The sequence below is a fragment of the Leptinotarsa decemlineata genome, unplaced genomic scaffold (genome assembly GCF_025532065.1).
Source record: "Leptinotarsa decemlineata unplaced genomic scaffold, Ldec_3_MD MMD2_tig00026369_RagTag_RagTag, whole genome shotgun sequence".
Classification (NCBI taxonomy): domain Eukaryota; kingdom Metazoa; phylum Arthropoda; class Insecta; order Coleoptera; family Chrysomelidae; genus Leptinotarsa; species Leptinotarsa decemlineata.
In genome coordinates this window covers 3,170,631-3,198,460 of record NW_027412709.1, presented here as the reverse complement: position 1 = coordinate 3,198,460, position 27,830 = coordinate 3,170,631, and the positions used below count along the sequence as shown (strand labels likewise).

General features: G+C 35.3%; 1 protein-coding gene across 1 annotated transcript in view; it reads left to right on the top strand.

Moving 5' to 3' along the window:
* LOC111515159 (gamma-aminobutyric acid receptor subunit alpha-2) overlaps positions 1 to 27,830 on the top strand; it is a 137,211-nt gene that overhangs the window by 48,838 nt on the left and 60,543 nt on the right. Inside the window, exon 2 of the mRNA XM_074185197.1 lies at positions 9,837 to 10,093. Within this exon, the coding sequence (XP_074041298.1) occupies positions 9,837 to 10,093 (257 nt within the window). The remainder of the gene's footprint in view (positions 1 to 9,836; positions 10,094 to 27,830) is intronic.

Genomic DNA, 27,830 nt, shown 5'->3' with positions numbered 1-27,830 from the left:
TCGTAAATGCCAGACTTTTTTTTCCAACGTCTTAGCGTCCTGAAGACGCTAACTTGGTAAGCGAACCGCGTGTAGATAGACTGTTTTTCAATTATCTCTGAATTTCTTGAACATTGGAAATTGGTGGGCGTTCTTCTTAAGAACTTCTCACGTTCAGTTGAGGTAATAATTTCCCATCCCAGTGAATGGTCACCATATCCAGCAAATGATTCTGAAAAACTGATTTCATGTTTCCCCTTTATTTTTTCTAATATGAATGCTAATGCATTGAAATGGAAGATTGATTTGTCGAAAAATCATCACAGGTAATGTTTGGTGCTTCTAATACAGTCCAAAGCTGTTACTAACTTAGGTGTAATAAAGTATTTCCTTACTCTTTTAATAGTAGTTCCGGGACTCACTATTTGAGAGGCTGTAATCAGAGCTGGTAGGTTGATCGTCATCTTCTTGCATTTGGATGTATCCAATGTAATCCAATGTAATCTTGAGTAGTAGACGACGACGATAAACTCCCGAAACACATTTTCTCATATCCTTTTTTCTCTTCTTTTAAGTATGTCTGGTCTTCTCTTTTTTACTTTCTCGGGTAATTTCTTATCTATACTCGCCAAACCTGGTTATCTCTGTGCTGTGAATCGCATGTTAAAAGGTAATACCTCGTTAATCCTCAGCTCGCACAAGTTTAGACTTCTGACGGTTGTCGTTCGTAGAGGAGCGACAGCCGGTTAACGGAAAAATATGTTTTAAAGAGACTTTGACCAGGAGAAATTCAATATGTTCTAATATATGTTTAAAATATGTTTTTTCGTTAACCAGCTATCGCATCCCTACAAACGAAAACCCTCTGAAGTCGAAATTTGTGCGAGCTGAGGATTAACGTGTGATTCCTAACACAGTTTGGACGATAGCAAGTGAAAATCGATTGTTCAGCCTGTGGCTTGAACCATCGGCTAAAGCGGCGGACGTTTGAATGAGTGAACAAAGCACCCAAGTCGACCGACCGGTCGGTAGAAGGTCTGTCGATAATCATCACTAATATTTGTAGACAATACGAAAAATAGCATCTAGATGAAAATGTGGCTGGTAAATCTACATTAATCAACCCAGTTATATGTTTGTTCTCTTAATCATTATATTCTCGTCACGTCCTAATAGTATTTATATTTCAACATTTTCCCTTATCCTCTCCACAACTTCATCAATATTTCACTTTCTAGATCAGCAAAATTCAAGTCAGAAAAGTAACTTCGATTTTTTGTTCATCGTTGGCTTTTGAATTATCTTTATTGAGTATTCCTGGCAACTCCGCCACAATTTGAATTATTCTTTTACCAACCCTAATGGAAGGGATTTAATATATTCCCATTATAATACTTTGATAGAATTGTGTAGAAAGACAAAATATGAATTTTTATTGATCTGGAGAGCTCAAATCGTAGCACTTCAGTTTTGTCGATGTCTTTTAAAGTCTCGGTAAGAGTACAATACAACTGCCTAGTCGGCGTTTTTACCTCTTCTTTGTTTACTGATTCGGAAAATGAAAAATTAGAATGGCACACAGCTTTCAGTCAATAAAATATTCAGTTGGCTTCATCCGTTTTCAATTTTGTACAAACATCGTTTTCCAATTGTTTGATGTTTTTTCTGTATTTCTCTCTTATGGACTTCAGAAATGTCAGTCATAAGGATTCTTTTCATTCAAAAATAAAAATCAATAATTATCTTGCATATTCAGAAAGTAAAATATGTGTTTATTTTACACGTATGAATGCTTTTCATAATAATACAATAGAGTTTCATATGAAATCAAACAAAAAAAAATGTTTTATAACGAAATATTGACGAACTATATTGAATACTCAGATTAAAAACCTCTGTGTTGAATGCATATAAGTTGTTTGTTTATACAATTTCTCAGACAATTTTCGACATTATGACGGCTCACTGTCTTGGAAATAGCTATAATGATAATAATAATGGTCTTTATTGGGTGAAATACAATTTAATATCCAAAAGGCGAAGTTCAAAACTGCAGTGTAGAACACTACAGGTTTGTTCTACCACAATCAAACTCATTGAATGAAAAATAAGATACATTCCACCGTTCGAATGCCTATTGTAAAAGAAAATAACTAGTTTATTTGTTCAAAAAATTACCAACCAAAAATTCATTCCGAACCTTTCCTGGAAATTAATCGATTTTATTCCACCTGAAATGATTGTTTCTGTTGAACCAACCATTATTGGTGAATTTTGTTTCGTCGGTCCATATTCATTTTTTCAAATATTTTTCCTTCCGTAATCCCTTTTATTGAGATGGTGAACTTTGCGTATCCTGTAGCATTCGTACTTTTTCCTCATAAAATATTTTTGGTAGATTCTAGAGAAATCCCTAGTTCATGAGAAATTTCTCGTGAAGAACTCGCGAAAGTGGTGCAGTCTCTCAAATTTTTTTGGTATTCGTTCAAACATTTGGATGTCTGAAATACGACGATTCGGGTGAAGCTCACTACAAATATTTTTTGCCAAGATTTCTATTTGATTTTGCATAAGTCCATATAATCTGAGTACATCTTCAATACATATTACTGCAGCATTTGCTCAAAGGCATCATCAGCGTTAAAATATTGAAATAGCTGGTCGATTAGGAATCACACTTTAAAAGTTAAGACCTCGTTAATCCTTAGCTCGCACAAGTTTCAACTTATGGGGGTTGTCGTTCGTAGGGATGCGACAGCTGGTTAACGAAAAATCAGATTTTAAACAGAACAGAAACAGATTCATTTTCCTGATAAATTCTGGGATTTTTAGTAATAATATACTATAAAGTAATGCTTATATCAAACATTTCATTCCAAGTGATGTTTCATGCTTGATGAAAAACAATTTGGATTGCATACGCATTTCTGATTGCAGAAAAAATCTTCGTAATGCCTCGACTTTTTGAAAAGAAGAAGATTCAAAATTCATAGTGTTCCATATGAACCCAAATACTCCTGTGGGTTGGTCCAAACATTCAAAAAATCTCTAAATATATATATAACTCAAAGATGACTGACTGACTGACTTAGTGATCTATCAACGCACAACCCAAACCACTGGACGGATCGGGCTGAATTTTGGCATACAGGTAGATGTTATGACGTAGGCATACGCCTACGAATGTTGATCAATTCTATCCCCAAGGGGATAAAATAGGGGATGAAAGTTTGTATGAAACTTTGTCAATTTCAAACCGATCGGGCTGAGCCATTGCATGCATAAAGCTACTATGACGTAGGCATCTCCTAAGAAAGGATTTTGATAAATTCCACCCCTAAGGGGATAAAACAAGGGATGATGGAGGATGTTAATGCATGAGTTTGAACCTATCAGTACCTAATGGAACAAATAAATTAAAATGAACAAAATAATTTTAAGTTCTAAATGTTGACAAGAGATGGCGTTGGTAGTATTTTAAAACGCGCTATCGTTGTGTTTTCACTGAGTTACATATACCCGATGAAGAGTGGCCGCCATATCTAATAGTACATACTATACCCAAATATTTCTAGCGCATTATATTTGACGATTTTGGCTGTTCTTTTCTTGGCATATTTTGGATTGCATTTGCTTTGTATCGGTTTAGTAGTTTTGGTTATAGATCATTCCTGGTTATCACCAGGAATGGTGATAACTACGTAACACCTGACAAATATTTAGCTGATATGATGAAAAATGCTACTTATGGCAGATTTTGTGAGTTAATAGCAGCATGATTAATATTCCCATTTAACTTTGGAGTTTATAGAAACGGTCTCATATATACGGAATCTGGATGTAACTACTATCCGGTAAGGCGATTACGATTCAGCAAAGATTTGTCCAGTGGGCATTTTGATGTCTATCTTCCCATAGCAGCACAGAAAATTACTCAGCGTCGTATGGAGGTAGCTGTAGAAGAACATGATTTTGGAATTGATACACCTTCGCAACTTGAAGTTAATAAGGGTTGTCTGGAGATACCTGTTTTAGAGGGTGAACATTCACCTATTGTATCTTCGAAAAATTCTGATGAAAATTTAATAAGAAGTTTATTGTCCCAATCTGAGTCTGTGACAAAAAACAAACGTAGGGCAAGGTTTACTAATTACACACGAAAAAATCAAATAAAAAAGGCACAAAAAAATATGGACAGAGTCTACCTGAATCCCACCGTAAAGCTGTGTCTGAATATAAGAAAAACAAACCCTGATGTACAGAGGCAAGCTGTCGCCACCTACCGGGCTGCACACCCTAAAAAACACAGACAAGCTGTTGCCACCTACCAGGCTGCACACCCTGAGAAACACAGGCAATCTCTCGCCACCTACCAGGCTGCAAACCCTGAAAACATTGGCAATCGGATGCACTATATCAGGCCAGGAATACCGATGTGCATGGGGTGATTCAGTCACGGTATAGAGAAAATACAATTCAGCGTGTAAGGAGAAGCGAGTTGCTTTCGGATTTGGCGTATGACCCAGATATTGCTTATGGAACTGACAGCAGTGTAGTCTTTGGTTCTATGACGTATAAGTGTCAGTAGTGTAATGCCTTGAAGTGGAAAGATGAGACACCTGTCATGTGTTGTAGCGCCGGTAAAATACAACTTGAACCGTTTAAACAACTGCCTGAACCACTTTACAGTCTGGTTAATGATTTACACCCAAATCATGTACACTTCATGGATAATATCCGAAAAAATAATGCCTGTTTTCAAATGACTTCCTTTGATGGAAAACAAATAAAAGAAGGCGGGTTTTCACCAACTTTTAAAGTTCAAAGACAAGTCTATCATTTAATTGGAAGTATATTACCGGAACCTGGGCAGGATGCACAGTTTCCGCAAATTCATTTCGTCGGTGAAGATGATAGAGAAGTTAATATTCGATCTTCTAAATTTCCTGATTTGAGGCCAAATTCAATCAAACAATTGCAGCTTATGTTACATGAGGTGAACCCATACATAAAATATCGAAAAATAGCCATTGATAAAATATCGCCTTCAGAGTCATTCAAGGTCGTAATACATGCAGATAAAAAACCACAAAGAGAACACAGAGACAGATTTAATGTACCAACGGCAAATGAAGGGGCTGTTATATTGGTAGATCAGCATTTTGACCGAAGAGATATCATCCTCGAAAGCCGAAGTAACTCACTTCAGCGTATCAGTGAGATACATCGAGCTTATGACGTGCTGCCTTCCCGTTGATGTTTTGCTGGGGGGATGATGGCTATTCAGTCAACATAACACAATGCGATCCCACAACTAAGTTGCCCTTGAAAAAACCCGTCTCTGCTGTAAGTTTTTATTCATACAAAATAATGATCAGGTTAAATTTTAGGTTAAATATCGCGCTCTATTTAGTCAATATTTGGTAGATGAATACGCAAAAATAGAAACTGAAAGACTAAACTACATAAAAAACAATCAAGCCAAATTGCGCGCAGATAATTATATTCATTTAAAAGATGCAATTAGACGGCAAGATAGTGGAGCAAATCACTAACCTAACCTAACCTTGATGGACCATTGAAGAAGTTGCCGCTTCAGCCAAACAGAGAAATTGGCAGTGCTAGACCACTATCTCTCAGATAGCATTCATGGTCATTGCCTTTGACCGCACGCTATATAAAACGAGAGGTTACTATCTGCAGCTATACAGTGAGATCATCGAAATACACACAAACACAAAAATAAATTTGACCATAGGGAAGAAATCTCAAATAACAATAGAATTTCGGCACTTCAGAGTACACTAATCCTTGTGATGCACTGTTTGGAACCTTTGGTGTAGTAATGAATATTACTGGAGTTTTATCCCACCAAACCGTTATTTTCAACACCTTGACACCTCGATCACCAAGTGATCATCTTTTGGAGGAAGATTAAACTCCTCTTCCTCTTGAAGATGATCAATTGGTGATTAAAACACGTGTCGAGGTGTTGAAAATAATGATTTGGTGTTAGGATAAAACTCCAGTAATACACAAATCATACCAATTATTCAAGAAGTGGCGAATTGAGGAGGTTTGAAAACAATCGAACACCTGAATTCCGATCTGATTGATGAATATGAATACGTCTGGGACATTTTCAGTTTGCATATCGCAGAAAAGTAGATCAATTCAATCAAAACCGCATCGCCATCGGTTATGTCTGTCGCAGTTGCCTACAGAAACCTGCAAACAAAATAGCAAATACTCTGATATAGGAATATTTCATATAATTAGAAATAGTCGGAAAACTGATACCAAAACATTAATTGGTGATTACAGTCACATTAGGACATGAAAGCACCATGAAATAATCTTTCAATAAAAAAACTACGGTTAGGAAAAATAGGCAGCGGTAAAATTTAGAGAAGCGAAGTTTATGTTGTTTTGCTGGAAGGAACTCGCACAAACCTTATGTGTTTTCTGTTCCATCACCCGAAGATTGTGGATACTAACAATCGAAACGTCGTGAAGCAACTTGGTTTGGAGTCTTTTAATTTTTTCATTTCTTTTTTCATTTAATTGTTGAATTTTCACTTTTTGGCTTGCATTCCGTTTTATTGTAATTTCATTTCGTTTTTTTGCTTAATATAATTGTTATTTTCAGCTATTAATTTGTTTTTTCATTTTTGATTGTATTGGTTCTTTCAGGGATTTCAAATCATTTTATATCATATCAGACAATGGAAGTCCAAACTAATGAAATTCAGCATTGTAATTGCCATCGTCATAATGTGTCCATGGTCACTGACTTCAAAAATGGTCAGTTTTCGAAATGTGGACGACAGTCCTTGGGAATGTCGAATGTTTAGATGTCCTCTTTTTTCTCTATAGACACGGCTAAGGCTAAGTCAATCGTAAGATTTTGAGGTCGTTAAATGCATAGCAAGACCAAGGATAATACACTTATACGTTTTTGAGGTCGCTGAGAAGCAGAAGCAGAGAAAAACATTCTTATTATACATTTCTGAGGCTACCGAATCCATGCCTGGGGTTAGTTCTCTTCTGGCAGGTCAAAATCAAGAGCATTCAGAGGCCAAGGAAAAACTTTCTTTTTTACTGAATTTTTGTTGTTAAGATGAAAGTAGAGGAATTTTAAAGTAAAAAGTTCCAAAATCTTATGCGAGTCAACCTCACTACATGTTTTGAAGTGATTGAATCTGAATCTCTGAGCCGCTTACGCCTTATGATTTTCAGGTAAGATCAAAAAACTGTCTCAATAGCAGCAGAGTACATCCACACAACATGAAAGAGCCGTGTAAGACTCATAAGAAGTGACTCGGGTATGATATGAAGAGCAACTCTCTGATCCGTAGTAGGCGAACTCAGAAGCATATACAATAGTATATCCAATACTATCCATTAATTCCTAGGTTTGTTCTTTATTCGACAGTCAAATACCCTCGACCATGATCTTATAGAGTCCAACTCATCCCAAATTTATATTTAGTAACCTTAGACACATACAATAGACTATCCGTGTTGCACAGTTTATAGAATATTCATTTGTTTAGTCAGGTTTCATCGACAGAGCTTCAAATAATATATTCCAGATGATAAGAATATTATTGGTTGATTTCTGTAGGACATTCACGACTCAAAAATTATTCTGACTAGATTATTATCACAATAAAATCTGAACAATGAATAATAAGTAGAGAAGTTCCAGGCTTCGAATACTATATCTGCAGGTTATCTTGTCTTCTAACTTCTTCTTGGGAATATGTTCAGTCGAACTAATTCTTAAAGAGCTCGCAATACTTGATATATAAAAGTAAGTATGTTAAAAAACATAAAAGTTTTATAATTATCAATCAATGTTTTTTCTTCATTCAAAAAACCGAGCTCAAACAACACATTCATAATTCAATACCAGAGAGCAATGTTTCGGCCCGCCACATGTCTCATCAGTTATGCTAGGCTAAACCAAAAAGACATCTATGGGATCATATTTTCTTGAATTTGAATGCTTTTATGATTCAATGAATGAAGTTCTTTCTTTGCAGTGAGAGCTGCAGTGAAACACAGAGGACGAATCTCGTCGATCCCATAAATGACGTCTTCGTAAGGGAAATGTCATCAACCTTACCCTTATTTCTGTGAATATGACAATCTACCTTTGAGTTTTATGTCTAATACACAGAATAACATCTGAGTTATAAAATTCAGGTTGCTATATTTCATACCGTTCCATCAATCATCAGTTGTTATTCAGCTATTGAAGCTGCAGAGTTGCTGCAAAAGAAAAAAATTTTAAAACTCAGACCAATATGCGCACAATTCATTTGACATAATTATACGAAATGCAGTCTCCAGAAGTTTTCAAAAAACGTATATTCATATTTCAGCGTATACTTTCATGGTATCAATTTTCCCTTTGGAAATCATCGCTAAGCGCTTTATTTATATGTGGTCGTGCCAGCCGAGCCAATTTCATCGGTTATTAATAATACAACATCGAGTAATCCACAGAACCAGAATAAGGAAGAGAAATTCAAAGGAAATAAATATCCTGGTAACCCTTGTCGAAAGCAACATCGAGGGAAATGAGTGAATTCGGCATTTGAACTCATTAATTAACCTCCAAATAGTTTCCCAACACAAATACTATCCTGGGATTCAATCTTCCGAATGGAAATGGTGTAAATAGTTGGGTAATTCCTTCTCCAAATGGCTGGCGTAAGTCGATCATTTGATTATTCGGTTTTCTAAACGACTAGCTATCGTAATATTTGATTCGATTGAGTAGTCGAAAAATGGAGATGAGGAAAAAGTATGAAAGTATTTAGTTGTTTGTTGTTGTTCTTTAAGTAGAACGAACTCAAAGAAATTTGATTTCAGGATTATTCATGATAATAATTACAAATATTCACAATACCTATATGATTTATTTCCAATACGTGTTTTACTACAACAGTAGTTTCCTCAGTTGTACTTGTACTGAACACTAATAATTCACAATACGTTAAAACCTCGTCCACATATACAACGAGCACGTAAAAAGTCGTCCCTCCCCCCCTTAACTTCTGAACGGAACAAGCTATCGAGGTCAAGTGAAATTCAGTGAAATTCACTACGTTTCCGGCATAAAAATGATTGTGGTCACGTAGCCTAGTGTCTAGAGAGCACCATCAACTTTTTTTTAATATAAAGGAGGGTCACGTGGCTCCTGTTTTTGAAGGCCCCCTCTGGGACGCCACAGTTGGAATATTCTATATATTCTAAATTTTGGGTCTGGGTTTGCTTTATGTTGCAGATGTGCAATAAGAAAGGATTTTTTAATATTACAACTGGGGCGCCGTCCTTAAAACGAAATTATTATTTCATCACTTTTCCTCCTCGCCCTTAAATTTCCAGCGAGTGAATTTATATTTGGTATCAGCATTGCACCCGTGTAAATCCGGGGCGGATCGCTAGTATAAAATATGAAAGTTGCCTACGATACCTACTATCATCCTCAATGAATAACTTTCAGAGTTATCACCTCATCATCACCTATTTGGATAATATCATGAGATGAAGTTCCCATTTCATTCATAACATTACAACTTTATGTGTTAATTCTAAACTAAATCGCTTTCCTCCTTCCTTTAGAAGTTTCCCTCAAGCTTTTGTATGAAATTAAAAAAGCTCTATTTTCATGTTTTTGAAACTAACGATTCGCAACGATAAGTTTATGTGAAGTTTGATTATTAAATTTGAAATGTGTATTGAAAATGACGAAATTGTTATATATTGCCCCACAAATTTCCAATTGATAACTATTTCCAATTGATAACTCGCAACTCTTGTTTGTAACATATTTTTCATTTCAGACTGCTGATTAGTGGTTCAAAACTATCACAAGCAAACCAAGGGCTGAGTCTTGAAACCAACCTGCTCAATCAAAACATGTCGTTGAAGCACGTTGTGGTTAATTTCCATGCGAAAAACAATGGAGTACGCTACACTAATTTCACGATTAGATCTCCGAGAGTACCGACAAATGACGTGGTTAGTAAAAACATCACTATGGTTTTGGAGAATTTACTGAAAAATTATGAGAGTTCTCAACTGCCGACACATGGAATGGGTAGGTGAAATAAATTATTATATTCACTATCACAAAAGGTTCAATGAGCCAATCCAAGATAATAATAAGGAAAAAATACTAGCTAGTAATTATCTCACTTAATTAAGTGAAGTAACTACTATTGTTGTATAGGAGAATTATAGACCAGTGTGTAGGAATAATATTACCACCGATGAAGCTAAGGTGTTAGCGAAACGCGTCTAAAATAAAAATTGTATTTGTGAAAATTGTATTATCATGGAGAGTCTCATTAATGTTCATTAGCGTATTCATAATAAGCAAGTGATGATGAACATCATCAAAACTAAAGAAACAAAAATAACTGTAAAAGAAATTATCACTTTCTCATCTAGTTTATTCCTAGGGATATTCAGACTTCATTTTGGAATACGCAGACTGTTCAAAAAATAAGGCCAATGAATACTACTGGAGCTTCACCCCCAACAGCAAACTGTTATTTTCAACACCTCGACAGATATTTTGATCATCAAGTAATCATTTTCAAGAAAAACACTAATCGAGGTGGTAAAAATCGGTATGGTGTTGGAATAAAACTCCAATAATATTCATTAATACACTAAAGGTTCCAAACAGTGCATCACGAATGAGATTAATGTTCAAATTTCGCGGGCTACGTACATTCTCAGCCACCGTTTTCAGCAGATTTGGCCCCCTGCGACCTTTATATGTCCCAAAGATTGAAGAGACATATGAAAGGGCGGCGTTTTGCGACGATTGGGGGTATAAAAATTAAATCGTTGAGAGAGCTCAAGGACATACCAAAAAGTACATGTCAGAAGTACTTCGATGATCAGAAAAAACGCTGGCACAAGTATAATTGATGAATAAATGAATATTTTTTGAGAAAAATTTAAATCCACTTAATTTTTTGAACAGGCAGGTGTAAGGCAGGTGTAAGTTGAATTTCTCTCGGTACTTATCGCATCCAATATTTTTGGAAAGCTTTGGAAAATATTCACTACGATTCACAATATCACATGTAACGTACCTCACAACTATTTCACTGTCTTTCACATTCATATAATAAACATTTCATTTTGTCTGTACGGTTAACACTCAAGAAGAAACTTTGTCACCAACATTCAAACAAAACTTATATCTGTGTCATTTAATTTCGTTTATCGGTTTATAAAGAATTTTCTCGTGCTTATATTCTCTGAAACATTTTTTTCATCCCAAGAGGCAACCTCTTCTGAAAATCAGATGTCACAATAATTTTCCATCATTATTGTTACATTTCTCGGATTCTTTCCAACATCCAAGTAGCATAAAACTCTGAAAACAATTTAGTTGAAGTTTCACAAGTTTAACATTTCTGTGGCTCCTTGTCGTTATACTCTATATGCACTTTCAAATCACAGTGGGACTACTTACCACGGGCATTACACAGCATATTGCAGACACCAATATAGTTGCACGTGGCATGAATACAACGATTCACACGTGTTCCCAATTTTGCCAAAATCACTTGCGAGCGATGAGGCATATGTCCTCTTTTATGATCAGGAGGGAACGAAGCAGCACCTTCGATGTGATTTTTTTTTCTTTCCTTTTTTTGTGATCTTATTTCTTTGAATTGATTTGAGATACTATGACATTTCTGCCTGTTACATAATATTTAAAATAAATTATCCATGCGCAACAAAAGTAGTTAAAATAATATCACTAACAATACAATTGAAATTCATGAAGCCGACGATGTATTGACTATGAATTCAATATCAGAAAAATTCTGGTAAATGTATCAAAAACAACAAAAGGTTTCAATGAAATAATGCAACATAAAGAATATTGAAAATTCAATATAACTATTTTTCCTGGAAAAGATCAAACGTTCAACCTCAGTCCAAGAACGATTTCTTGTTAAACTATAATTATCATCTGATAATTTTTTATCTATGTTTACCCGTACTCCGTACGGGTACCCGTACTCCGTACGGGTAAACATAGGTAAAAAAACTATGTATCTACTTAATTCGACAGCATATGGAAAACTTTTTCATTATTAATTTTTGGAAAAGTCAAAGTTTGCATATTAAAAAGAGATACTTACATTTTTTTCAAAGATTTTCTCAAATTTCATCAATAATCAATAATGAACAGCAAACCCACATTTTGATGAACAGTTGATAACCATTCAATTATATAATGCCTGCTTGTAATATTCTACGACGCATTGAAATTAAAAATACCAAAATTCATTTTGTAAAAATTTAACGAAAATTATTAGCTCCTCAATTCACTGAGCCCTCAATGTATTCACCTCCTCTTCCAATATAGGTAATTGTTTCATCACGAAAGTTTTCCATAGCCGGAGTAATACTCTGAACCAATTCTGTAATGATCTGATGAGCAACATCTGTGAATGGCCGCTAAAGATACACTTTCCTTTAGGTAACCTCACAAAATAAAATCGAGTGTCGTCAAATCTGGAGACCGAGAAGGCTAAAAAATTTCAGAAAGCCGACTCTTCCATTTAAACAATGTTCAAGGTATCGTCTTACATTCAACCTACTGTGGCATGGGGCACCATCCTGTGTGAACAGTATGTGCTGATGCTGAAGGAGGGGAAGGTTATCAAAAAAAGCTTCTGATTCATTCTTTTAAGAGAGCAAATAACGGCCCGCATTCAAAGATTCATGAAAGAAAAGGTCCAATTATTTTATTCCACACCACACATTTGTTATGATTCCATACTCGTTGCGAGTTTTTATGGTAAAATTTGGATTAGAATCACTCCATCAACGACAGTTTTGGTAAGTGACTGTTTCATTTGATGTAAATGTTGCTCCATCTGATAAATTAATTATTATCTTCTAACATTCCTTGAATCTAACAACAGAATTCAAAGCGTCTTTTATGATCTCATGATCTCAACTTATGAATGCAGGCCAGACAGGCAGAAATTTCAACATAAGATACCGAGAGCATGTATTCTTCTTATTCTTCGTGACGATCCTCTGACGTAGAGAATTACAACCACTTGCTGTCTTCTAGCCAAAGTCTGTTCCACCATGTTAGGACACCATGTTAGGAATCACACGTTAAAAGGTAAGACCTCGTTAATCCTTAGCTCGCACAAGTTTCGCCTTCTGAGGGTTGTCGTTCGTAGGGGTGCGACAGCTGGTTAACGGAAAAACAGATTTTAACGCCAAACAGACAGATTTAACCATTTTCTCCACAGTCATTATTGTTTCCATTCCTCCTCTGAAACTAAACTGGTTAGGAGAGAATTAAATTTCAACTCCCTTTCACACCAGACCTGAATCCTACCATTAAGAAGCCTGTCCAACATATGCCCCATGCCTGTTAGTAAACTGATGGGCCTGAGGTTTCCGTCCTTTTTTGGCATCCACACGACCTTGGTTCGCTTTCATACTGCAGGAAAAAAAACTTTTTTTTCCAGACAGGCATTAAACAATTTCATCATACATTTTTCCTTATATTCGATCGCCCTACGAATCACTTCATTGGATACCCCATCTATGCCAGTCGCCTTTTCATCAATTAGCTGCTCATCTACTGCTGGCAGCTCACAAATAGTGAAAGCCGACTGATCCTCACCCCACACCCTTCGTTCTTCTTCCCTTATCTGATGCCTGAGCGGAGTGTCGCTCGAGGGATCGTCTTTGGGGAAGTACTTATGCAATTACGTGGAAAATTGGATTGAATAATTATGCCTGAAGACGTTGATTTGAAGAAGAATGCATGTATAGAAAAACAGGAGTTTCTCAAAGCAATAAATGAGAAAGTTATTTTGGTTTCACTCCGTGACTTGAAAGGTTGAATTATTATTTTGTTCTTGTTACAACTGTTCAATCATGATAAATCAAAATTTCCAAAAATCAGTCCGTACTGCACACCCTGTAATATATCAAAAACTCAATTCGTTAAACAGGGCTTTTTTTCAAACACTCGTTCGTTCAAATAGGAATATTATCCTAGACGCAGCATTATCTACTAACACGCGCGATTTCAAATTCCTTTCGCGTATGTAGATAAACTATGTGAAGGAGAACGACAAAAAATTGACAGCTTGGAAACGAGTCGCATTACACCAATCTTTGAGCATTAACCAGGAAAATAATACGAGATTTATCGTTGTTTGGTGTTTGCTCCGGGATCGCTAGGAATTTCGCATTTTAATGTTCCGACTTCCGGTATCACAGCCAAACTATGCGAGTTGTAGACATCAAAGAAACTACGAGTTGACGGTCTTTTGAAAAGGTGAATCCAGGATATGTGTTATATTGGAAGAGGATATTCAATCTTCTTGAGAATCATTTCAAGATTTGTTCATACCGTACCTATGCGAAATACTGTTGCCAAAATACTACACATTTCAAATTGTATTTTTCAAAAGCACTACTGAAAGAGCCATAGTTATGCCTGTTCACAACCGATTTATCGTATCAAAAACAAAAAAGCACACATATTCCGTAAAATATTGTTCATTGAAGGAGTAGGCTACAGTTACCGAGATCTAGTTCAATGAGAGTAAAGATAGTAGGTGATGATTTCTGAAAGGTTTTCTATTTATGATGCACTGTTTGGAACCTTTGGTGTAGTAATGAATATTACTGGAGTTTTTTTTCCAACACCAAATCGTTATTTTTAACAATTCGACACGTGTTTCGATCACCAAGTGATCATCTTCAAGAGGAAGATTGAACTAGAAACTAACGCGAAGCTAACGCTATTTATACTATATAGATATACCCTACAGGTAGTCCATACAGGTGTACCACCCATACAGGTATACCACCCTAAATTAATTTTACAATTTTGCCTTATCTATTATTTTACAATATCTGTTTGAATGTTATAGCTGTATATAAAACAATTTTCAGCTATATAAAAAACTTAATTTCACAATATTGCCTATCTAAATTTATTTTTGCAATGTGTCCTTATGTAGTAATCAGTAAATCCAACACTATTTTTTTTATTTTAATTTTTACAAGCTATATAGTATGCTATTTGGTATTGGTCCGTTATCGTTATTATGTTTACTCATTTCTACTCTCTCATAAGCATCTAGTTGTCTGTTGTTGTTAACTTATCTAACTAATCTTAATGAACTGAATTCTATGAAATGGTTTTGTTATAAAATATGATGGGCGACTGCTGACTTTTCAGGTCTTCCATATTTTGAGTGTGCTATATGATCCTTATATCTTACTTCAATAGATCTTTTTGTCTGTCCATAATATTTCGCATCGCAGTCCTTACATTCAACTTCGTAAATTCCTGACTTTTCCGAATTCTCGACTTTGTCTTCACCTTCACACCTAGTTGCTTGAAAATCTTTCCAAAGTTCTTCGTATATTGGTGGTATAGAACTGAGATGTATTTATCTTGGTTTTTGTCCTTTCTGATGGTCGAGATTTCATTCATTCTTAACCTAAACTTCTTCTTCCTTATTATGTCAGTAGGAGATTTGAGCCGGTTCTAAGCCTCCCCCCACCACTATTAATTGCTATTAATTGCGTTTTTTTGTTGTTGTTAGTGAAGTCAAGGTGATGTGACCTTGAAGTGTCTGGTGCATGGATCGTTCAGAATTTTTTTTTCCGGTTCTAAGTCTCCCCTCACCACTATGACGCATTAATTGCTTTTTTTGTTGTTTAGTGAAGTCAAGGCGATGTGACCTTGAAGTGTCTGGTTCATGAATCGTTCAGATTTTTTTTTTCATATGTGATTTTGTATGTGTGTGTGTGTGTATGCACGGTACAGGGTTTCATGATGTGCTTGTCTATGTAGAAACATACGTCTGCATACTTCGAAGATCCTCCAAGTAATAAATGCTCCATCGGTGTGAGCCCACCAAGTTAGTAGTGGTGTGACGTCACAGCAGCAGCAACCGTTCAACGGTAAGAGAGCAAGATGTTCACTCCACGACGTCTGGCTGAGTAATGCGTATTCATCGGTGTGCCCTCACCTCACTCGAAGTGGAGAAAGTTGTGACGTAACGCATCGCTCTAGCCTCGCTATCGATGGTGACACGCAGGTGGCCGAGGACTGTGCTAACGTCTGCCCTCTCCGAGAGCACAACGACCACTGCCTGTTCGTATCAGCATCTGTTATCGCATCTAGTTGGGAGGTGGGTTTGGCTGTGACGTCAGGCATCTCTAGTGGGTAGCAACTAGCAATGTGAACCTTTCACGGTTTCATGATGGGGGTGACTCGCGCTGTTCAACATAAAAGAAATGCCTGGCACACTATGAAATCAGTAGACGAATATATCTGCAGCAGTAAGCAATTGGTAGAGTGTTATTCAGTTCGTAATAGAAGGAAGACGGTGAGTGTATTTTGCTGTTGGAAATTGTTTATATTTTCATACATATTTTCATCATGTCTGTTTCAAAAGTAGACTTGAATAAAATCAATAATTTGATTGTACAGGAGGTTGAAATACAAGAGCAAAAGGCTTTATCATCATTACCAATTGATGAAGTAAATATAATTAAGAATATGTCAACTTATTCTATTTTATTAACTTTGGAAGATGTGAGCAATGATAAATTATTTAAAACATGGCTACCAAAACGTATTTCGTTGCAATTCAGTGATGACGATATAACTTGTATCAACTCATCGGGTGGTAAATATACGATGGTGTATTTAGGTCTGAGCCCGCAAAGTTTTGCAGGTATGAAAACGCGATCTCTAGTCAAATTCAGTATGATTGAATAATAATGGTAATTATGTATAGTGAATTTCTTTTTGTTTTAATAATATTCATATATTAGATGATTTAGATGATAATTATATGGAAATATAAACAATACTAACTTGCTGAATACACTCACTTTATAAGTACAAATAGAATGGAAATGTGAGTATTATATCATGGAAACAAGTTGGAGGTTGCTAATTGTTTTTTTTATTTGATTTCAGTTCCACCATTCAAAGATGTGGATGCAGTATGCAAGTCAAGATTGGGTCGATGTTGTAGATCTCAAATCATCGGTTCAACATTTGTCGTCTAAATTGAAGGTGTTGGGTGATGGAGCTGAACATGCAAGCAATTATGATATGAGTGTATGCTATGATGAAAAACAAATCGAATTATATCTTCGTGATGCTGAGAACTATCGGAGTGACGCTGAAGTTTGTAACAAATTTTTTGATAATGAATTGGAATTGTGGCAACTTTGTGAGGTTATGATTGAACTGAACCTGAGAAGATTCCTGTATAGCCTCCAACCATACTTGCCAGAATGGATTATTCATCACTTTGAATTGAATGATGAAAATCGAGAGGAAATTGAAGATGGTCGCGAAAATGATGACTATGAGAAAGAAGTTATTTTAGATAGTCTGTATGTTCCTATAAATCATAAATAATGTCAAGTAAAAAAAACTCTGTATCATTTTCATGTTTTATTTATTTAAATCCCATTATATATAATAGAAAATGATTACATAACAATAAATATGATATATATGAATTAGGAAAAATTAAAATACATGATATAAGTCAGTTACAAATGAAAGAAAATAAAAATCGTAAAACAGTACATGATAGAGTGGAAAAATGAAATGGTATCAATAATTTAAAAAGTGTCAATATCTGCTGTGAACTGAACCATCCAATGCATTGTATGTCAAAACTGTATCATGCAAAATTAATGCATATACTTTAGTGTTGTCTGGAAACTTGGTCTTCCTCGTCTCAATCTCGATCTTTATATCAATAGTTGATGATTTTGTTGCATTCGGTTGATGGGAACAATCGATGAAGAATAGTGGATTCTCTCTAAATTGTCCAATGTCCATCAGAGGTTCACTCATATCTTTATCATAGTAACTCCGCTGGAAACTCTCAAAAGCATAATAAGCAGGAGCATCAAGTTTTTTATCGAAATTCAAATTCCAACGCTCATATGGATAAACTTCAGAATTCAAGTATACTCGAATACTATTGATATCAGCAGTTGTGAATTTTGTAATATCCTGTGTTCTATCTTCAGATGTGGCAGTACTTTGGAATGCGATGATGACAAAACGAGGAGTTTCCAGAGCGTTAGTTGTTTTGATGGCCCATATGTCTGAAGAAGTCCCACGTAATGATGGGAGTTCATAGAGATCCCACATACGATAAGCCAACTTGATTTTGGCATTCAGACCGCTTTTGTTTATTCTACTCAAAAGTTTGAGCTTGTGTTTATCACCTGGTACAATGTGTCTTATTTTCCATTAGATTTTATTTATTTCCAAATCAGCATCAACCTCACCTATATATGAGTTTTTGAATGATCGGGCGATAATCAAAATCAATTCCTGTTTAGCATTCAAGATACTTTTGTTGTAATCTTCAGCAAAACTCATCAAATATTTCAGTGGTAGTTTTCCACTAAAAACATGACTGTTTGTATCCAAGATATCTTGTTTCAATTGTGAAAGTCCCCAGCCAGATGTCAATAATGTGTTAGCATGTGATTGTCCAAATGATAACATGGTTTTCATTGTAGATGTTATCCCAGGTTTTCTAACAACAGCTACTTGTTCACCACCCATTTCGTAACGAATTTCATCAAAGAGAAATGCAATTGCATTATTCGAGAGATAGCATGTTTTCGCTACATCTTTCGGGGTGAATTTACCTTCTATGTAAATGATGCCCTCGGCAATATCTAGTATAACATCTTGATTATTGATTGCAATTCTAATTTCATCCGAATTCCTGAATAGCGGTGATCCGTAGGGCTTATATGTGTGCTCATGTAAACTTATGAGAGAATGATCGAGCACTGGTTCATCGAATATATTCAACTTTTCACTGTTTGTTTCGAGCACCATTGTTATTTTCTCACTTTCAATTCAATCGATTCCAAAAATTTAAGATCACTCACAGACAGAGAGTTATGTGCTAACTGTTTAGCATACACTTGTGGAATGAGCTTCTTTTTATGCATACTTTTCTTTTTATGCACACTTTTTTCTGATAGTGCAGCTCGTTTTGGTTTGGGATTGTTCAATACGATTTTGTCTATTGTAAATGAAACCCATAACAATAGTTATTCGATTTTCTCCAATTCCAAAATAATGAAAATCTCTTCTTCACTTCCAAAATCGATAATTTTATTTTTTCATCCAAAATACGCACTGTAATGTTGTGAATCAATCTGAATCAATCAATCAATCAATCTGAAATCTGTATGTTGTTAAAAGTACAACAATACCAGAAGCAGAATCTGTCAAGTATCTCGGAATCATAATAGATAGGCACTTACGCTGGGACAAACATACTAATTATATTACAAAAAATATTAGAGGTCTTATTGGTAGATTCAGATGCTTAACACAGTTTTTGGATGTACATCACTTGAAAACCGTATATTACTCATTAATCCAATCCCAATTGACATATGGAATAATGGGCTGGGGTGGAGTACTTGATTGTCATCTGGAAAAGGTGAATGTATTGCAAAAATGGATTCTGAGAATTATTCACGAAAAAAAAGTTACCTTTTCCTCTAACGAACTCTTTCTTTTGAGTGGAACACTAGATATAAGACAATTATACTGCCAAAACGTTATTATCAACATACACAAATCTAAAATTGAACTGAAAGCCATCGATCATAGTTATCCTACTCGAAAAAGAAATACAACTGTGCAAATTCCCAAATCTGAAAAAAATATTGGACAACGATGTACAAGCTTCTTAGGTCATAAATTGTACAATCATTTTCCTCCAGAACTTAAACTGATCAACAACATTAACTCATTCAAACATAAATTGAAAATTTGGATGCAAACCACCGGAAGACTGTTTTTTAGTGATATAGTCAACAACAAAATTTAATGAAAATGCCTCGATTGTGATAAAATTTTCTCGAATATGACAATCTCACTTTTAGTGTATTCAATACTCAAATTGAATAGTGAAGTTTCCGCTTTTGACAATATACCCCGATTCTGACGCAAATTTCTCGAATATGACCCCTCATTATTATCGTATATATTTTAGTTATAAGTGTTATCGTTACTTCGCTTTTACTGTTTATATTTTTATTATGAATGTTGTCAATATATTCAACTATTTTACCGTTTACGTATGTTTCTATATCATGCTTACTGAATATCAACTTACCTTTTCTCACTCACGCACAAGCAATCCCTTGCTTCTGTGAGCATATATGTTTATTATTCTATATTTATAAATTGTATTAATTTTTCTATTTGAAATAAACAAAATAAACAAATTGACGACCTTCTGGACTAACAGGCATATATATATATATATATATATATATATATATATATATATATATATATATATATATATATATATATATATATATATATATATATACTGTGTGGTACTTTAGTAAGATTGTATCCAGGTTCGACATCAATATCGAATGAGAAAAAAATGTGGGATTCTTCACCATTTATATATGAACCAGATATTATATTGCAATCTAAGCGGATAAGTCTCACAGTTGTAATGTTTATTGGTAATGAGGATTCATGTATCTGATTTGGTGGAAATATGTCATGAGCGAACCCCATCATTTCTGCTATAGAATTTGGATGTGTCAGATCAATTTCATATTTGGATCGCATTTCACATTTGAATGTATTATTATTGGCGTGTAGATAGAAAATATCATCTGCAACGATATCAATTGGTTTTTTATCATGGAACAATCTGAACATGATATGTTTCTGTATGACGGCATTGATCTCTTCTATTTCGTAAGCACCACATGGAATTTCAATTGTAAACTTTTGGAGTATCGATGACTTGTCATTACTGATTCTGAAACTCACTAAATCATTAGCTTCAGTTATATTATTGATTGTGTTGCATCCATAGAATCCCAAAAGTCCTAATACATAACGGCTGTTCCTATCCAATTCAACTGGTGGAAAAAAATCCGCACTCAAGACACTTGTTCCGACAGCTTGTAGCTCGAACTTTCGTGACATGACTGATGAATATTTAGAAACACATTTCAATTCATTGTTGTACACGGCAACAGCACATTTGAGACAATTTACACTTTTTGAAAGGTGTTGTATTGTAATAAGTATCATTTTTATTGATACCGATATTCACATCCTCTATATTACAAATACAACACAGATTTTCGAGGTATAGGACCATCATTAACATCTGAATCTAAATTTTCATCGGGGTGGTGTCCATAACAATATCTATGTTTCATTATATCGATGTCATCTTGTAGATGTTTGGGTAACTTTTCCCAAACATATGCAATCTCATGTGCAACACATGCAAGTATCACTTCCTTGGGCATATTTGCAAGCATCATTTTATCCATTTTTTTCAAGGTACCATATTTTGAAAACATCCTAAGTGAAAACCCCATTCCCTTGATAGCCTCCCGATCCAGTTTTGGTGTTGTATCCATTTTTTATTGAGAAAATTATTCAGAGAGAAACTGTAAGCACAAGTGACCACAGATAACTGTATTAAATTTCTGTTGACGATCATAGTTATATTTGATTTTTACATTCGAACATTTTCGAAAGAATCGAGTCAATTCCAATGGTGGGGGTAGATCTACAAAACTATCGAAATATGCGACTTCTTTCCCGCATTTTTTATATGCCACCCAATGTGTTCCTGGTCCACTTATTCCATCTAAATCAACAATAGCTGTCTCGTTTTGTCTTGGACCTGAAGAGGGTAATCTGTCACGCATAAGAACACCACGAAAATGTGGGATTTTCATTTTTTGTGCATAATAACTGAGATCGAGATTAGTAAGAGGCCTCTGAGGTAGGGGTTCAATTAGTTTTTTGTTTTGTTTGTGGCTTTGTATGGTTTTAAATATAGTCCTAAACCTTTACGGTATGGTTTGAGGTATATTCCACTTTCGCGTTTGCCCAATGCTACAGCCTCCATGGTTTTATTGTGGCGATTGGCTTTCATTAAAGCCCCTCTGCTGTCTTTTGCCGAATTCACGGCCTTGGTAATACCAGCAGCGGCTCCCGCCAAACTCCCTAGTTCGGTTAGTCCAGCAAAAATTGGTATCAATGGCAAAAGTCCACCGATCTTGGGAACAGGAATTATGCGTGGTGTGTGGATTTTCTTCTTTCCACCGGCAGCTTTGAGGTATTTACGTGCCGCCTGCAATGCCACAGTGATAGCTTTTTTGCTATTATTCGTCACAAATTGATTCCCATCAGCTTTCTTCAATACATTTCGCACTTTATGGACTATCCCAGCACCAAATGCAACTTTTCTAATTTCATTTTTGTTCGTTTGTTTCCTGTTACATTTTTTCTTATTGGTACTACAACCCATGCCCATATGTCTTTTTGTTTTCATAATGTTGGTGACAAGTAATGCAGCTGCTCTTTCCACAATACTCACGTCCTTCGATTTAACCCTATCCCAAACGCTGTATTCAAGTTCTTTGTCGGCTAAATGTCTTGCTGCAAGATCGGATGGATGCTTAAAATATTGAATATCGTGTTTTTTGCATTCAATATCTAATTTATTGATTCCAGGATCGTTGCGAGCTAAACGTTGTTTCAATTTTGTACCCGGTCCACAGTATTGATAACCTTCGGGTAGATGTAATTCGAAAGGAAGTTTGTTTATTAAATCATTAACAAAACCACAACCTCTTTTAATTTTATGATCACTTTCAATACGTCCGTATCGTTTGATGGTACACATTGAAATGAATAAGCTAATAACATTTATATAGTCTCCAACCACTGCACGATGCGCATTGTAAAACAGAAAGAAAAGTTTGCTGTAGATAATCTAGATGAGAAATTTGGGTATGGATTGAATGGACAAAGGGTATTCAGACATGGTCCACTACTTCCATCATCAGTTCGAGGACTCATTATAGGACCTTCAAATTGTGGAAAGACGAATGCAATGATATCACTATTAACACATCCACAAGGACTGAGATTTAGAAATGTGTATCTCTATTCGAAATCACTCAATCAACCTGAATATCAGTACTTGCGAAGTGTTTTGGAACCTATAAAAGGATTAGGTTTTTATACATTCAGCAATAGTGCAGAAATAGTGGAACCCTCCGACGCTAAGCCGAATTCTGTTTTCATTTTCGATGATGTGATATGTGAAAAGCAGGATATTATTAGATCATATTTCTGTATGGGACGTCATAAGGATGTTGATTGTTTTTATCTAGCACAGACATATTCACGGGTACCCAAACAATTAGTGCGTGACAATACCAATTTCATTATAATGTTCAAACAAGATGAGACGAATTTACACCACATTTATTCAGATCATGTTTCACCCAATGTAACATTCAAACAATTTCAATTGATGTATGTTTAATGCTGGGAGGTTCAATATGGATTTCTAGTCATTGATAAGGACAGAAAAATAGATGAAGGTAGATGTCGCAAAGGATTCGATAGTTTTATATATCCATGATCTTATTATTCAAACTTATTCGATCACTGAATATTGTAGAGGTCACCTCATCAGTGAATTGAGCTATGATTTAAAAAGAGCATTATGAATGCGAAAAATCATTCTGAAAATAAGAACAGTGAAATGAATTTGAAACGTCAACTAGTGGAGACAACAGAAGCTGTCAGGCAGAAATTCAACTTTATCAAGAATGATAATATTGAAAATCGTACAACACTTGAGAAATTGTATGAGCGCCCATAACGAAACCATTGAATGTTTTATCATCAAACGCTACTCTGAAATCATCAATGTTATCGTCAAACCATGGAAATGTTCAATCTACTTCAAATTATCCCATGAGTACTCCAGTAGGAAGAAAACAATCTTTTGGTAGTGTATCATCTGTGAATAGTGACACGAGCACACTTCAAGACGATATGAGAACAACTCTATTCGAAACATCATCACCGTCCCACATCAATTCCTCGGATCATGACTCCTCACCTAATATGAATGAAAGTCGTGAAGATGTTTTGGCGAAACATTTGAATAATGTAAAGTCTAGAAATTCAGCATATGATGGAACATTTGGTGTACGTATGGATCCTATTACACAAAAGCTGAAAATGGGAAGTCTAGTGGTACATTTCAAAGATGGAAACATTTCATTTTGGGATGCTAATAAAGTGAAAAAATATGAATGCGCAGGTACTCCAGACTTGTATGATATGATCTTTTTGAAGAATCCGCAAGATGTTGGTAATGAAGAAACTCGTCAAGTATATTCCAAAATATTGAAAATAACGAATGCTCCATATAAACAATATCATCTGAAGAATGGTTTCAAAAACACAAATTCTAAAAAATTTATCAAAAAGTTATCAAACCTCTATTAGACTCACGACAATATCCAATAAGAAGTAGAAGTAAAATTGGTGGAGCACTCAAACGAAAGAAAATGGAGAAAATATATAATTCTAAACCTGTGAATTATGTGTACTGGAATTCACCGAAAGAGTTAGTTGCTCGTCTACGACTATTGGTAGCTTCAAAGTCAGCTGGGCATACTGGAAATGACAATGAAATAATTTCAATAATTGAAGAATTACGTGAAGAAGGTATAATATATTGATATATCTTCAAGTAATGATCACTATCATATCATCATGCAATGCAGTAACATTATCACCTTTTCCCTTTAATCATTTTGAAATAGAATGACTAATGAAATAAGTGATGTCAAACGACAAGTTGTTAATGAATTACATAGACCTGCAAGACGTAATTTTCATAGGAGAATAACCACCAACAAAGGTTTTGCAGATCTATAGCAAATAGATCTAGCTGAACTACAACCTTATGCAAAAAGTAATAAAGGATACCGATATATACTTGTAGTGATTGATTGTTACTCAAAATATTTGTCGACTGTAGCAGTAAAAGATAAAACAGGTAGTACAATAACTAATGCAATGAAATATGTACTGAAGGAAGCTAAGTTTCCCCCCAAATATATACAAGCGATCAAGGGAAAGAATTTTTCAATAGAAGCTTCTCATCTCTCATGCGAGAATATAATATCAATCATTATTCAATATTTAGCACAAAGAAGGCGGCTATAGCAGAAAGAGTGATTCGTACAATAAAGGCATCGCTCTACAAGGAATTTTCGATAGAGGTCACCACAAATGGCTTGATATTCTTTCAATTATAACTAGTAGATATAACAATAAAGTTCATCGTACAATAGGTATGGCACCCATCAATGTTGATTCAACAACAAAATTGAAATTCGAAGGTATCACTGGAATTGGAGGAAAACAAAGTAAACCCAGATTCCAATTGAATGATATTGTACGTATAAGCAAGTACAAAAATATTTTTGGAAAGTCTTACACTGCGAACTTTACCACGGAGCTCTTCAAGATTGTTAAAATTAATAAAACCACCCCAACGACCTATAATCTTGGAGATATGAATGAACAACCGATTAGAGGATGTTTTTACGAAGAAGAGTTATTACGAACCGAGAATCCTGACGTATATCTGATTGAGAAGGTGTTGAAGAGAGAAAAAATAAAGTATATGTAAAGTGGTTAGGCCTTCCTAGCGAACAAAATTCTTAGTGATGAATCAAATATGGTTTGAATGTATCTACTATTGTATTTACGAATAAAATAATGTTAAAGTTCATTTTTGTTTTCTTTTCAATTATAAGTATGTGAATTGAAAAATATTGCAGCGGTAAACGTTGCCCCAGCCATTCGCAACGTTCTGTGTATACCAAACCAAATTAATTGTATACTCCATTCCCGCTTATATTTTTCAACTCAAGATATTGAAAACACATTATCATTCCCAAAACTAATCGCCGTCACTTTGAAATGCAGCCTCCAACTCTTTTCGCCAATTATCTCTCACTGATAATGCCGTCTCATAAAGTTAAGTCGACTCCTCAAGCTCAGCCTGAGCTTGCATTCTCGAAAGTTGATTGAATTGATTATCTTTAACAATTTTTAAACGGAGTACATCTGCATCCGTACACATTTTAGCCAATTCAACCTTCGCTAATGCAATCTTAGCATCTAATGCTTGAAGAGTTTTCTTATGAGCATTTATAGCCCGCTCACTCTTTTCAAGTTCAGCAATAGCCATCTGCGCCTTTACTAGGCGGCATTTTGCTTTCTTTTTCATTTCTCTAAACCGATGTAGAGGACTGAAAGAAGATAGCGATTCAGCTTTCAAATCACCCTTCATTTCTTCAGGTGAACCTTTTGGCTTCCTCTTCGATCTGTCACTTTTCGTTGTGGGTTTTTTCTCTCGCACAACACTTTTCGATTGTTTTTTTTCCTCTGAAGTCAGTGACAATCGATGAAGATGCATTAGTAACCTTCCTCTTGATTGTTCTAGATTTCTTATCAACACCAAGAGGAAGGGTAGATGGAGGGTGTTTGAGTGGTGATGATTGCGAAACGATTGGATTATCAATAACAATTTGCTCATTTGGTTCCGGCACATTTGCAAAGTTAACAAAGTCGTTGATATCAAAATCATTTATCGAATCTTGACTCGATAAATGTAATACTGGAATATTTTCAAAATCAGTGTGATCGATATCAACAAGTGGTGAACCATCTTCAGCAATCAACAACGGCATAGAACTCATGGTAATGATTATTTAGGTCTGAGGAATGATATGTGATAGCAATAGAATGTGAGGGTGGTATCATGGAGGGTGGTATCATCATGTCAACATAACACCGTCTCTATTATGGAAATGGGGCAGAATTGGTGTGATGCTTGCGAGAGGCCTCTAACAAACTTCACCCGAGTGTCGACATGCATTATATGTAACAATGTCAAACCTGTGGCACAATAACCGTGGACCTACTGGTCAAAAAAAAAACAACAGCCCTTTTCAGGGCTAGATAATTCACACAAACAGTAGTAGTAGAATTCACAGATTATGTGACAAATGACTACTTTGACTAAAAACGTCGAAGTTAGGATTTTGGTAATCATTGAATATCTGTGCATATGATGAGTACTTCTTTGACTGAAAAGTCGAAGTTGGGAATTTGAGTCATTGAATATCTATGCATATGATGAGTACTACTGTCAATCATTGAATGCATATAATGATGAGTACTACAGAGTGGGATGATGGTACTTTTACATGCATTTTGTTTGTTTGAGACTATAATGTTAACATAATGTTAACAATGGTATGAACCTGTTTCTATTTGAAAGTATAATGATAGCTCTGAAAAGAGCTGTTGTTTTTTGTTCCAGTCTTCAATTGTAGTCCTGGAAAGGGCTGTTTTTTTATTAATCCATGCAATGATATGGACTAACGCTCCACATCATCAGAAACAATAATGATGGTGTCGTCATCATAATCATCTGAATCAGATGATATACTGATCACATCGTCCGCATAATCATCTAGATTGTTGTCGTCAACAGCCATCTCAAACTCTACATCTACTTCCTCCTGCATACCTTGTTCTACTCGTTCTGGAAAATCATCAGGAAGATCATACATTCGCTGCAGAAATTGAGCGAAGGTTGTACTGAAATGATCGGACGTTGAATCTATTTCATGTACCTGGACGGGTCCTGTACTAGACATTGTGGAAGAATGATGTAGAACTGGGATTGATACTATATTGGATATATATTGGAAAAAATAAAACGGAGTGGGTGAAGTGTAAATGTAGAACAATTCAGTGTTTGATATTCGGAAACATCAAGAATGACGATCTTCATGAAACTCACGCAGTGCCTCGTGTACACCAACCAAAAAGTGTGAACTCCGTGGAA